The sequence below is a fragment of the Neofelis nebulosa genome, chromosome 2, assembly GCF_028018385.1.
Source record: "Neofelis nebulosa isolate mNeoNeb1 chromosome 2, mNeoNeb1.pri, whole genome shotgun sequence".
Taxonomy (NCBI): Eukaryota; Metazoa; Chordata; class Mammalia; order Carnivora; family Felidae; genus Neofelis; species Neofelis nebulosa.
The window spans coordinates 37,557,527-37,572,907 of NC_080783.1; the positions used below are offsets into that span (position 1 = coordinate 37,557,527).

At 37.9% G+C, this 15,381-nt stretch overlaps 1 protein-coding gene across 3 annotated transcripts in view; it reads right to left on the minus strand.

The window, feature by feature from the left end:
- PLCL1 (phospholipase C like 1 (inactive)) overlaps positions 1 to 15,381 on the minus strand; it is a 333,532-nt gene that overhangs the window by 3,652 nt on the left and 314,499 nt on the right. The window contains exon 6 of one of the 3 annotated variants that reach the window (XM_058710094.1): positions 11,079 to 11,182. The exons of the other annotated variants lie outside the window; for them this stretch is intronic. Within the exon in view, the coding sequence (XP_058566077.1) occupies positions 11,102 to 11,182 (81 nt within the window). The 3' untranslated portion in view covers positions 11,079 to 11,101. Of the gene's footprint in view, positions 1 to 11,078; positions 11,183 to 15,381 lie in introns of those variants that run through there. 3 annotated transcript variants of the gene reach the window in all.

The following is a 15,381-nucleotide window of genomic DNA, read 5'->3' on the forward strand; positions in this document are numbered from 1 at the left end:
AGGCTCTGAGTTGTCAGCACAGAGTCCGACGCGGGGCTTGAACCTACGAACTGTGAGATCATGACCTGAGCTGAAGTCGGGTGCTAAACCAACTGAGCCACCCAGGCGCCCCTCCAAAGTCTGCAGTCTCAAGCACTACATGATATGACATCTCTTCAAGGAAAATTGCGCACTCTACAAAGCACATGAAAGCCTCCTATTTATTGTTACCCACGAAAACAACACAGATATAAAGAGAATCACTGCTCACGTGGCAAGTCTGACAGAACTCAGAGGAGACAGTTAGAGTCAGGAAGATCAGGTATACCAAGGACACGCTGACAGGGACACAAGTCAGATTATCTTAGTTTTGCTTTCAGCTCCAACAATTTCTCCTTGGGCTTCTCTTCTATAAACAAGAAAATATCCTTCTGCCTTCCTCACAGTTTTAAAGATTAAAGAAAATATGTTGAAAAACTGTTTGTAATTGAAATAATCACAAGTAAACTATGCTATAAGGTGATACGAAAGAGCGAGTATCGCAGTCTACTACTATAATGAACACCCTGGTACTGTACATATGTTAACAGATAAATTTGACTAATTTGCTTAAAGTGCACCTGCAATGGGGCGGCTGGGTGGCTCAGTCAGTTGGACATCAGACTTCAGCTCAAGTCATGATCTCACTGTTTGTGGGTTCGAGCCCCGCATCAGGCTCTGTGCTGACAGCTCAGCCTGCTTCAGATTCTGTGTCTCCTTCTCTCTCTGCAACCCCCCCCCCTCAAAAATAAACATCAAAAACATTTTTAAATGCACCTGCAAGAGTCTGTTTTACAGAGATATGTGTATTGCTACTGGATTTACAAATTGAAAGATTCCTTTAAAAACCAAACTGTATTAATGAAGAGATCATATCCAGACTCATTTTCAGTGTTACTTTTAAGACATCATTTTCCTTTTTTTTTTTTATTTTTTTTTAACGTTTATTTATTTTTGAGACAGAGAGAGACAGAGCATGAACGGGGGAAGGGCAGAGAGAGAGGGAGACACAGAATCGGAAGCAGGCTCCAGGCTCTGAGCCATCAGCCCAGAGCCCGATGCGGGGCTCGAACTCACGGACCAGGAGATCGTGACCTGAGCTGAAGTCGGACTCTTAACCGACTGAGCCACCTAGGCGCCCCATCATTTTCCTTTTAGTTTTGAAATTTTCACAAAGCATTTTAAAATTACAACAAAAGCAAAATTGGCATCTTTCCTAATTGTAAGAGAAGGAGAAAAATCTCAAAATTCTCAAGCTACTAATGCAGAATGCTCTCACGTCCCTTATCCTGCAACAGGTTGTGAAACATATCTAATTAATCAGCCAGAATGGCATTTCATCAGTTCTGAGAGGTGGCATCCAGGCCCAAATGCCAGACTGTGCCGGTTCTGGTACACAGAAGTCAGTCTCTCTAGAAAACAATGGCCAATTGGAGAAAACAGTTTGTGCCAGTGCACGAAAACACAACTACATCATCTCCTAAAAACCAGGAGACGACACATCCTGGCTGAATGATACAAGAAGAAAAAAATAGAAAGAGAAATTTAATTGTTAACTAACAGAAGAAGACAAAGTGAAAGACCAAGTTATAAAGATTTTACATTGAAATATTTACATAAAAATTTTGTCCCCTATTATTTTAAAAAGGGGGAATGAAGGTCATCTTTCTGTTCTGCGGCTCCTGGAGTCCTCCCTATTAGGATATCAGGACCAGAAAGACTTATACTATTGTATTAAAGAGTGAAGTTTATTGTTAACAACTCCCAACTTGGCATTCCTTTTTAGTGCTTTTTCCCTTTATATGTGCAGCAATTTCCCCTGGCCAACTAGCATCCCTCTCTTTACTCTGTTACACGCCCTCTCAAACTTCTAACTAGCCAACTTATACAGTATCTCCTCTGTCAAAACGTCGTTGTCCTGTGTATCATTTCCTACAACATGTATTAGGTATTCAGATCAGCTAATCAATTTGAAGGTATTCGCGTGTAGTATGTATTTAAGGAGTATTGTAACAGGCGTTTCTAAAGAAATATGCTCAAAATATTTCCTCAAACACAGGTCTTGGGAGGGGAGGAAAAAGGAGAGAAGAGAACTTTACTTGGAATTATATAAACTGAATATTATTAGATACTCAAACAAATCTGGGATTGTTATGGCCTGAAATGTAAAATTAATGTACAATTTGATCACTGAACACTCAACTTGAAAGAAATGTCAAGCTGCTGCTGATGTTTGAATATTCTAGTGATCTCATAGCAATTTGTGGTTTCTCTCCTCTGATGTTAGGGATGCTTCAGAAAAAAAGAGGACTGATTGAACCCAAAGAAAAGTAAGAGTAATAGAGGGCATCTCAGGCAGACTGATGCTCATGGGACAATAGGACTATCGAAAGTCTCAAGGGCAATAGCCACAATTCAGCCTCCACATTTATTTGGCTCTCAAAATTAAGAGTCCATGGAAATCCCAGCACATTTAAACAGTAACACTTGGCATCACAGAAAACCATAGAGAGATCACTATAGAGGTTTTGAATCTAAAAATTAGTGATGATTAATTAGCTTTTTTTAAAAAAGAGAGATTAAGCAGTCATAACCAAATCCTTGCAACTGTATTAGATTGCAATTAAAATCCTGGAAGTCAAGAAATATCTGATGCAATTTAAACTGTAAATGGGGCTGCTGTACAATACCACTACAATTTTTATTACTGCCAATAACTTTATTGTTGACAATAAAATATCATCACAATCCAAAACAGAAGCTAACACTTATTGAACACTTAGTATATGAACTATAAGCAAATTTGCATAGATTATCTCATTATATCACAATCATAAAAAGGGCTGGAATTCTAAATGCAAGTAAACTTAGTAGTTATATATTTGTAAATTATCTATTAGCAATGCATTTTATTACTTATCAAAAGATATTTAGGATTTGTATTATTCCTCCTCTTACTAAGAAAGGCAGCTCCCTCCCCCTCCCCAACACTAATTTGAAAATAATTTTGGCTACAATCTGGCAGAATAACTTACCAAAGACATCCATGACTCCTCCACACCCATTTTTCCCATGACCTGCACTATCCCTTGTGTTATTAGTGCATACAAGAGCAGGAGAACATCACGACTAGTGTCTGTGTCGCGTGTGAAGGAAATGCATGGGCCATCTCAGAGCACACCACAAATATTTAAAGAAGCTCTCACATACACATCCACACACATAAACAAATGTAGCTCTGTCTCCTGGCAGACTTGTATGGGTATTTTTCAGCACATACTCAATACGCTGGTATTCTTTCATGTGGGGGTCCACACCTACAGTTAGTGTCAATAGCCACGGACAACAATACTATAGTAAAAGTCAACCATAGACAGTATGGTGGAATTAATAGCTCTTTATTTGTTCCAGCTACCATTTGTTGGACAAAACCATGTAGTGGTAGGTGGTGCCCTATTACCACCTTACTAGTTCAAAAACCATGCTTTTGGGGAATTTCTGTATTATCTGAAGAGGTCAAATGTTTTGCTCCAATGAGGTAGAAATAACTACTACAATGTCCTTCGTTTAAGAAATTAAAATAGCAGATCAAAAATGTGGTGATGTCATGACAGAGGTATTTCTCTTGTACTTCTCAAAGAGAAGACAACATTGCAAACTAAAGCAGCATGACATGTCTAATAAGCACAATTATTCAAAAGACTACAAAAAAATTTGAAGTTAGAATCTGTTGAAATTCAACATAATGAAAATTATATTTGAAAGTTAAATTTGAAAGCATATGTAAGACCTAGCAAATAAGATCTTTTTCCACATTTCTTTTTCAAATAACATCCTCCATTGTTACAATATCTTTCTCATCAAGAAATCTTGACTAACTTGAATGTTGAAGGAATGAAGAACCCCATTTACTTCAAAATGGTAACTGCATCTTAAGCATAAGACCTTTACATTAGCCATGTTTTTTAAAAAATAGTTTTTAATATAGAAGAAATTATCTTTGTATTGTTTAGTGTATATATAAAGGAAGTCATTTAACATTATTTAAATACTACTCACTAATAATTTTAATTACATCACTGTAATAGAATGAAAGATAAAAATCACAATCATCTCAATAGATGCATAAAAATCTTTTGACAAAATTCAACATCCTTTCATGATAAAAACTCTCAACAAACTGACTATAGAAGGAACACACCTCAATATAACGCAGGCCATATCTGACAAGACCACAAGTAACATCATACTCAAGGTGAAAGGTTGAAAGCTTTTCCTTTAAGATCAGGAACAAGACAAGGGTGCCCATTCCCACTAGTCCTATTCAACATAGTACTATAAATCCTAGCCAGAGCAGTTAGGCAAAAAAAGAAAAGAAAGAAAGAAAAAGAGAACAAAAGAGAAAAAGAAAGAAAGAAAGAAAGAAAGAAAGAAAGAAAGAAAGAAAGAAAGAAAAGCAAGAAAGCAAGCCTAGGTGGCTCAGTTGAGCATCTGACTCTTGGTCTCGGCTCAGGTTATGATTTCCCAGTTCATGAAATCAAGCCCCGCATTGGGCTCTACCCTGATGACGCAGAGCCTGCTTGGGATTCTCTCTCTCTCTCTCTCTCTCTCTCTCTCTCTGCCCTTCTCCTGCTTCTGCTCTCTCTCTTTCTCTCAAAATAAATAAATAAACTTTAGAAAGAAATACAGAAAGAAAGAAAGAGAGAGAAGAAAGAAAGAAAGAAAGAAAGAAAGAAAGAAAGAAAGAAAGAGAGAAAGAAAGAAAGAGAGTATCCAAATCAGAAAGGAAGTAGCAAAATTCTCTCTTATTGCAGAAGACGTTATCTTATATATGGAAAACCCTAAAGACTACACCAAATAACTGTTAGAGCTAATAAATGGATTCATTAAAGTTGCAGGATACAAAATCAACACACAAAAATCAGTTGTTTATTGGTTAACAATAAACTATCAGTAAAAGAAATAAAAATAACAATCCAATTTACAATAACATCAAAAACAATAAAATACTTAAAAATAAATTTAGCCAAGGAAGTGAAAGATCTGCACACTGAAAACTACCAAATATTGATAAAAGAAATTGAAGAAGACACAAATGAATGGAAAGATATCTCATGTTTATGGGCTAGAAGAATTAATATTATAATACCCATGCTACCCAACATCATCTATAGAATCAATGCAATCCCTATCAAAATTCCAATATTAATATAAGAACAAGAAAAACAATTCTAAAATTCACATGGAATCACAAAAGGTTGCAAAGCCAAAGCAACTCTGAGAAAGAATAAAGCTGGAGGCATCACACTTCCTGATTTTAAGCTATAATACAAAACTACAGTAATTAAAACAGTATGGCACCAAAAGCACAAGCAACAAAAGCCAAAACAAGCAAGTGGGACAACATCAAACTAAAACGCTCTTCACAGCAATTCACAGCAAAAGAAACAATCAACAAGATGAAAAGGCAACCTACTGAGTGGGAGAAATATTTGCAAACCATACAGCTGATAAGAGGTTAATATCCAAAATACATAAAGAACTCTCTCTCTCTCTCTCTCTCTTTCTATATATATATATATATATATATATATATATATATAGAAGTATATAGAAATACACTCAAAATATTTAACAACTCAATAACAAAAAAATAAATAATCTGATTAAAAAATGGGCAACAGACCTGAATAAACATTTTTCCAAAGAAGACATACAAATGCCCAAAAGGTACATGAAAAGGTGCTCAACCATTAATTATCAGGGAAATGCTACTCAAAACTACCTTACACTTGTTAGAATAACTAATATCAAAATAATTATTATCAAAAAGACAAGCGATAACAAGCACCAGCAAGGATATAGAGACAAGGGAACATCTGTGCACTGCTGGAAAGGTGAACTGGTACATCCACTATGTAAAAGGGCATGGAGCTTCCTCAAAAATATTAAAAATAGAACTACTATATAATCCAGCAATTCCCCTTCTGGGTATATATCTAAAGGAAATGAAATCAGGATCTTGAAAAGATATTCTCACCATCATGCCCATTACAGCATTAGTTACAATACCCAAGACATGGAAATAATCTGAGTGTCCATCAAATGAATAGATTTCTAATATATCTTCCTTAATATATATGTATCTTTAATATATATGTATATAATATACATCTTCTTTAATATATTATTCATATACTATATATAGCATCTAATGACATTTCAAAAGATGTTGCATATATAATGCAATATTATTCAGCCATGAGAAAGAAGGCAATCCTACCATTTTCAACAAGATGGAGACATTTCAAGGGCATTATACTAAATGAAGTAAGTCAGACAGAGAAAGACAAATACCGGATGATCTCACTTTTATGTGTAACCTTAAAAAAAACAGAATTCATAGAAACAAAACTTAGTTTGATGGCTGCCAGGGGCAAGGGATAGAGAAAAAGGGTGAAGGTGGTCAAAGGGTATAAATTTTCAATTACAAGATGAGTAAGTTCTTGAAATTTAACATACAGCATGGTGACGACAGTTAACAATACCGTATTATATACTTGGAAGTTGCTAGGAAAGTAAATCTTAACAGTTCTCACCACAAAAAAAAGGTAACTATGTGAGTTGATAAATGTGTTAACTAAATTACTGTGGTAATAATAATAATAATGGTAATAACAATCCAGCAGCAACAGTGCTGACAACATATGCCATTCGTGATGGGTAACATCGCATTCCTCAATAAAATCTATTGCACTGAGATGCACTTGTTGACCAGAACTTAAGAAGTATAGAATTCAATACCTCCAATTCCCATTTGTTGTCCCTACTGTATGTCGTTCTCAGCTTTGCGTGTGTGAACAAAGACACACCCACCTCCTTCCTTTGATTTAGGAGCCATGGTAGTCTCCCTTAACTATCAACAAAGATTTATGTCTTCACTTTTGCCTTATTCATCTATTTGTTCATCAAGCAAATATTTATTAAACATATTCTATACACAAGGCATTTTGTCTTTGACTTGTGGGTCCCAGCTCTGTCAAAACCAAGGTTCTTTAAAACGAATATTTTGCAAGGCTCCCTTTACTATCATACAATGAAAGTCAAAACTAATATAAGCTGGTTATATACATTAAAAATGAAGTAAAAATAGCATCCTAGCTACACTGTAAAGAGAAATAAAAGAATGGTCATTTAAAACAAAATAATATGTATTATAATATTTAAACAGGCAGGCACACAAGAAACCATAATGAAGTAGGCAGGGGCCTGAACTTACTTAATATGAATTCATTAAATTCAACAGAGAAACAAAGAGATCAGATGCCATTCCACACACACAAAGAATATAGGAAAATGACAGTGTAGATGCACCAGATAGACACTAGCATAAAAACAAATAATGGCAACAGATCACACTTATTTGCATATAATAAAAGAAGAAAGGAAAATAACTTTAATTAAGATAGGGATAACATGGGGTGCCTGGGTGGCTCAGTCGGTTAAGCATCCAACTTCAGCTCAGGTCATGATCTCACAGTCCGTGAGTTCGAGCCCCACATTAGGCTCTGTGCCAACAGCTCAGAGCCTGGAGCCTGCTTTAGATTCTGTGTCTCCCTCTCTCTCTGTCCCTCACTGGCCCACACTCTGTCTCTCTCTCAAAAGTAAAATAAAAATATTAAAAAAAATTTTTTAAGATAGGGATAACATACCAAGACAAGTACAGACTCTCACCATGGAGAAAAAGTCTGATAGTCCACAAGTGAGCAAATAAATAATACTCATACACCCTACCAGAGCTGCCAAATCTTCAAAGGTATCTCAAAGGATATTTTTCTTGTGATTGATGATATCAGCTTCTACTTCACAGGACACTGTGGGATGTCTACCATGGATTGTCAATAATAACAAAGTATCAAATTAAAACCAGTAACTCACTTCCCAGTTTGTTCCAAAATTGCTTACTGTATAGCAATCATACAATTAAGTAGACAGAATTCCCAGAGTGAATAAATTATTCAATAATTTAGAAACAATATCCTCATTCATTTAGACATGCCTCTCAGTAACTATGTTTTCCTCGGATACTGGGCCTTTCACATAACTTCTTGTAAAAAGATTAATATCGTGTACTAAAGTACTCTGATTTTAGATGATTTAGTAAGGCAGGACTTAAAGTCTTGCAAGATGAGGGCAACTGTTCTTTATGTTGCCCTGTCCTGCACAGTGCAGGACACCCAGCATTCCTGGCTGCTCCCACTAAATACCTCCAGAGAATTCTTCCATCACCTCCTCAATTTTCCAAAGTGCCCCCGCATTAAGAACTGCAGGGCTAGACTCTGGGTAAGATGGTAAGCATAGATGCCCTTTCCTCCCGCATAGAATTGAGGTCTAACTTAGGGATACAAGCATAAATCCAAAAGCCACAAAAATAAAATTATGTCTAATCACAAGTGGTGCCGTGCGCTTACAGGGAGGTGATGTGGTGAGAACATGTAGCCTAGGGGATCAAACAAGTCTCTCCTGTTTAAGACACATCTGAGCAACAATTTGAGACACAGAAGCATCTTCGTTTCTTTTTTGGCATCTTATAACAAGTGAAATATGATATAAGGATCTTTTGATACCTGCCTTGAGTCCTCAATCCTCCTATAGTCTTGCTGACACAGAGAGAGATAGGATGGGAGAGTGCTTTAGTAGGATACTGCCTCTGTGACATAGCACCAAAATGGCCAAATACATGCCATTTTCTCTTATATTTTACCAACGTAGAATTTTTTTGTTTCCTTGGGTTTATACTGAAGAAAAAACAATGAAAGTGGAAAACACTCAATGAAGTATCGTTTAGTGACAGTATCATTTTCCTCTGCTAAGTAAGAGTTCTTGGCAACTACTTCACATTTTTGAGAATATTTTGAGATATTTGAAGATCAGTTATCATTTTTTTCAACTTTACAGGTGAAGAATACTAAGTAAATATACTGCCTAAGTTCACACAGAAAAGAAGTATGAAGGAAATAACTAATACTGCCTGCTTCCCAGGCCAACAGATGCTTTTTCTTCACTGTATTATTTTTCTTTGCATTGAGGTACATTACATGATATGTTGTACATGTGATCTAATAGATCTTAGAAATGGGAAGAAGAAAAAAATAGCTTAAGAGCGATTTGGTTTAAAAATGAAAAAAATCCTAAATAAGTAAATAAGAAAAAAAATCCTGTGATAAAACCCCATGAATGTCCCACACATAAATACTTCCTTTGTGCTGATACTTTGACGTCTGATTTTTGCCTTCAAGGTATATACGGCGTTTGCAAGAATTTAATAATTTTAATCTGAGCCAAATTTTCAGAAAAGTGAAATATAAAAGCAATGGTAGAAGACTCATGAATGGGAGAAGTGTGGAGAAGATAATTGGTTTTCATTTTAAAGATATCATCATGATCAGATCCAAAAAAGAAGATTATGGGAGAATCAAATTCATTACAGGCACTAGCTGTACATTTTAAAGGATGCTATTAATGTGAGGACTTGTTAGTTCTCAGCTCCCTGGGATACTGATTCTCCTTGCAGTATCCACGAGCTCCTAAAAACCTCCCCCATACGTTGGCTGGCCGAGATGGCGGCACACACAAATTGGGGAGCAGAGCCAGAACTCCAGGAGTGATGAAAGAATACATCTGATTCTAAGGATGCCACATTTCTCTCATATAATCGCAGTTTGGCCCAGAGGCTTTGAATTGTAACCATACTGCTATTCTGTAGGTGAATATATAGTGTGACCGCCACTGTCAGCCTACCTATATTCAAATCCTGGGCTCCAACCACTTATTAGCTTTTTGGCCTTGAGCAAAGTCACTTGGTGCCTCAGTTTCCTCATCCATAAAATGGCTCTAAGAATTGTATTCACAATACATGTGAGTTATTTAGGATAATATGTGGCAAACTCTAATGAATGTTAGCATTATAATTATCCTATAAACAGAAAATTTTAAAGTTTCAGTAATGCAATATTTTGCTATCAATAATGACAATGTTATAGATATCTACTGTACTGTCTCTACCTTACAAAATGAGAGGAAACAAAAACCACTTTGAAACTTAAAAAAGACAAGTTGGCAAAATAGAGGGAATAATCTGTTGCAGAGAATAAAATGCAGGACTGATAACCTGTGAAAGACCCCATCATGATTAAAATTAAAAGAGTAATAATTCCATTGATGGGGGAACGTTCCTTGGGAAACCGCAGAATGTATCACCCTCTCCCGTGCAAACGCTTATTTCCTTGTTTGTAATTTAGAGGTCACATCATTGCTCAGTGTAAAACATCGAAGCACTGCTCCCTATTGGAATAAAAAAAATGTTAAACAGCCAATTTGTTTAAGGCAGGTGAGAAAGTAAAAATGAACTGAAGTCATCTGTCACCAAAAGAAATTAATGACAAACATTATCTCTTGTGACAGACCCATTATATTTCTGAAGATACCCTAAGATAGGTTCCTGCAAGGGTGTTCTGTGTAAGAAGCCATCTGTCTGCTTTGGGCAATGACTGTGAGCCTAATCCACTTACAGAAAATGTCAACAAAATTGCTTCAACACCAGTGAGCTGAATAATAGAGACCCCTGAGCTAAACTTTAAAAATATGACTCAAGTGCAGAAAACTTCATGAATTTAGGTTTGTGTGATGAGACTGGCATACTGACAATTCTCTTGCAGTCATTTTGACAAAAGAACCATTCAATAAAACAGTAAGAAGCCACTGCCTGTTGACTCTCCTGCTCTCTGCTCTTTCCTTCCCATTATTGTGATCATTTGCCTCTGTGTCAACAGATCTAATAAGAGAGGACAGAAGATTCGTATCAACCTTTAGCAAGGTGACAAAGATAATTAATTGCATTTCAAATGAAATTTCAGTAATGGATGGTCATCAGCACAAAAAACAAACGCTGTTTGAAAGTTCCCGATACCTCAAATTAACTTTCATTGGATAGTAAATGACCCTGAAATCGGAATTCATAGTGTCATGAGTGCTGTAGGCCAAACACAGAAGGAGCTTCTAGAGCAACCTCTACTTACCCAGCTCATACTATTTCCATTTCAAAAAGATCATTCACAGCAGCCTGAAAGATGCAGGATACTCCAAACCCCACAGCAGACAAAGACTATAGAGATAGTTACTAGTACAAAAAGAACACTTTGAAAATGCATTCTATTTGCTTGGAATTTCACTGTAAGAAATTACTGATTACATTGCTTAAATTATCGGCTACTTCATCTATCCAAAAAATAAATCTGCAAAAATGCTAGAATAAGAGTGTAAATGTAATAACAATGGGCCACAGAGTGAACTGATCACAAAATGGCTTCAGCTGCTTAACCACCTCCACAGTCCTGAGGGTTTCAGCACACAAGTGGTATTTTGTGCCATCTGGTCCTGGGCTGCACAACTTGAAGGGCACCATTCACACGGCTTTCAATGTGCATGGCATTCCCTGCAGCCCAATGACAGCCATACCGCATCTGGTCTAGACGTGTCCTCAAACCGTTAACACTTTTAAATAGGCTGAAACTGTCCCCTTTAGGAGTGTGTCATGACATGTGCAGGGCTAGCCCATCCAGCAGCCCGTTAGGCACCCAATTATGCTGGCAGGAATTCTAGGTTGTGTCAACTGCAGTGGCCAAATAGCTTTCAGCAAGACACTATTAAAGGGGCAACTGCCCTGCATCCTCCACCCAATGGGTCGTTTTTTAACTAATGAAGGTAAGGCAGCTATCAGATGAAATGGCTACTTCTTATTAATAGTTAAATCGAGGAGTGGCCAACTTGGCTTCCAACACAAGGAATGTTTGGAGGTTTGGTCAGTAATGAGGTGTTCATTGTCGGTGCCCTAAATCCCGCAGGGCATTTGGTTAAAACACCAGACTACCATTACACCAAAGAAATGCCAATATCTCAAGACCTGTTTTCCCTAATCTAAGACTCACTCAACTTTCAGATCTCAAACTCAAGTCACCCACAACACCAAACTACTAGCAACATATTTTGCTCCAACGTGTTGTTTACTTTAAAAATTATGCTACACGGGGACACCTGGGTGGTTCAGTCGGTTAAGCCTCCGACTCTTGATTTCAGCTCAGGTCATGATCTCAGGGTTTGTGAGTTCGAGCCCAGCATCGGACTCCACACTGGCAGTGCAGAGCCTGCTTGGGATTCTCTCTCTCTGCCCCTCCCCTGCTCATACACTCTCTTTCTCTCTCTCTCTCAAAATAAATAAATATACTAAAAATTATGCTAGACACAAGTTGAAATAATAACATCCATATTTACCAACTGTTCATACTATATCATTTTGGCTTAGTCAATTTATCTATTCCATCTATATATATTTCACCCTAAATATCTCAGTAGGCATATCATCATGAAAAGAAGGACATAACCACATACTACTATTACCCCAATGAAATTAACACTCATTCAGCAATTTCATCCGATATGAAATGCATATTAAATTTTCCCAAATGTCCCAAAATATCTCAGGCAACTTTTTAAAATCCAGAATCCAATCAAGGTTCACACATTATTAGCACCTCTGAAAATAATGATCCAGCTTTGTGACAGTAGAGCAAAAGCATGAATGGCAGAGCTCACAGAGAAATTCAACAGCAAGTTCACAACAGTGAGTACCACTTTTCTGAACAACATGCATTTCCACAGCATCATCCCATCCACCTTATGGAAAATGCACCATTAAATCATCACATACACCTGTCAAAACATTTCTTCTGAATTTCAGATACCATCATTCTTACCTTCTCATTTTTAAATCAACTTTATAAATATATATACCTGGAAAAATTCATCATATATTCACCAAACCCATTCAATTTTATGAGTGCCAGGCTGATACCTCCCTAAATGCTCTTCCTGTCTAGTCTTTAGGTTTCTTCCCAGATGACTGTGAAAATCAACTGTCAGAAACTAGTGGGAGAGAACATTCATATTCAGTTCCAATAGTTCAATACTTGATATGCAGACCAAAAAGTGTGCACATTTTAAAAATGAACTTTAAATTATCACCATGTAGAAAATCCAGAACAAGCCTTGTGTGAGCCTGACCATGTGCACAGACACTTGCTAAAGAAACTAGTCCTGGGCTGACCTTGAGGTGGGATGGCCCTACTCTGCACTATAGCCTGCCACTCTGGCCACAGCTGGTTGGACCGAGCATTCACATGTAGCCCAAGAGTGGCCAATTAATAGCTGGCCAGTGACCTCTGAGCTGGCACGACTCCAGGCAGCAATGATGGCAATTAGTTAAAGTAATCAGATTAACTCTCTTAGAAGGTGACCTGGGAAATTTAAAGAGCTTTAGTCAGAAAGAGGTGCTAGGAAATATATAGAGGAAAGCAAGAAAGAAGAGAGAGCTGAGCCTTTTCAAGGCCACCACACTAGAGAGAAAATCCACAATTCTTACTCCTGAGAGGAGAAAAAAATACGGTCCCTTAAAGGCTGCTTGGAATGCAATGGTCTTCCAGCCCAAGTCCCTGTGAGACTGTCCATTCTGTGGCTTCTCTTCTTCTCAGAAGACATGTTTCCTGCCTTGTCACATAGATGCTTCTCACCCGATGAAGCCTGAATGAGCCCCTATTCCCTGTAACTCAGGTAAAAAAAAAAAAAACTTTAAATGAAAAATGATAGGCCCATCACAATTTGAACCACACCATTTGATTGGTTGATGATCAAGGCACAATACAGTTTAAACCACACTTTCATCGCAGCTAAAGCTCTCTAAGCTTCTGATAGAGAAAGCCAGAATCAGTCACAAGGATAGAAAAGACAGCGGTTGCAACTGATGTCGGCAGTGGAAAGAATGATGAACAAATTAGGAATCGGCTGTGTGACCTTGGGGATATCACCACTAACTCCCATGGCTGCACTTTCCTTTTTATTAAAGAAGGGGGTTGGAGGAGATGTTCTTTGAGCTCATCGTATATACTGAAAGTCTGTCATTTATTAATTAGGGCTCAGATTAAAATTGTGGTGTTAAAATTTATCATTTAATTATTTTAAATAAGAGACTTCTAGTGGGAAAGAGGTCAGGAAATGATTAAAGTGTTATTATGGGGAAGAGCAGGGTATGGTGGAAATCACATGTCAAAGATTCCTAATCCTGTTGAGGATGGAGGGACTGGAGAAGGAGGTATCAGAAGGCAGCCTGAAAACTGGGTACCTGAGCTAACAGCTGAAGCACAGATAAAGTGCCCCTGATGCAGTGTAAACAACAGGGTGGGGACCCCCCCCCACCCCCCGCCGGAAGCAGGAATACAAGACACTCTTTTGAAGCAGAAGGGACAGCTCCCATAACTGCTGGGCATGAGAGCACAGCTGGTGCCATCGAGGAACTTGAAAAAGTTCAGTGTGGCTAGAGGAGCACATGGCAGAGGACGCTGGAGAGATGAAGAGGTGAGAGACGAAGCTGGAGAGGAAAGAGGTCACAAAGAGCTCCCTAGAGGTAGTTGGGAAGTTTGCAGGAGGCACCATGGGGATCTTTGGAAGGGCTTTAAACACAAAGACTAGCCATAATTAGATTTTTGTTTTAGGAAGGTCACTTGAGCTACTGTGCTGCAGAGGGGGATAGTGTACATGGGAAATGAAAGATTTTTCACTAACTCAGGTGATGAATGAAAAAACTAGGCAATAGCTATGAGAATGGAGATCACTCAGGGATATATTTCAGAGGTTGACCCAACAGTATTTGGTAATTGCTTAGAGGTGGAGGTTTAGGAGAAAGATCAAGAGTAACTCCCAGGATGCTTGCATGGATAACTCTGAATTGTCATTCATCCATTCATTTATTCACTCAAGTAGAGATACCAATGGTGTCACTGAGAGCAGGTGGTAGATGTGCATGGAGATGAGCACAGTTTGAGACATGCTGACCTCCCTGTGGTGGAAAGACCTCCCCAGTGCAATGCCTGAAGGGTAGCTTGGAAGGAAGGGTGGCAAATGGAGGTCATCTAGAGATTAGGAGAGACCTGTGGACCAAATATACACATTTGGAATTTGACAGCAGAGCTAGGGTAATAAAAACCATGTGCATGGACACTGTGACCCAGGGAGAGAGAATGGAGTGAGAAGGACACCTAGGCTAGAACGCTAAGAAACACCAGCATTTAGTAGAAGGACAGAGAGGAAGGGTAATCTACAAAAACCACTGGAAAGAAAGAGCCAGAGGTATAAGAGGAAGACAGGGAGAGGGCAGTGTCCCAAAATTCAAGGAAAGCAGAAATGCAAGAAGGAAGAGTGACCAGTCATGCAGAATGTTCCCAAGTAGAGAAAATAAAAGCTAAAAACTGTTCA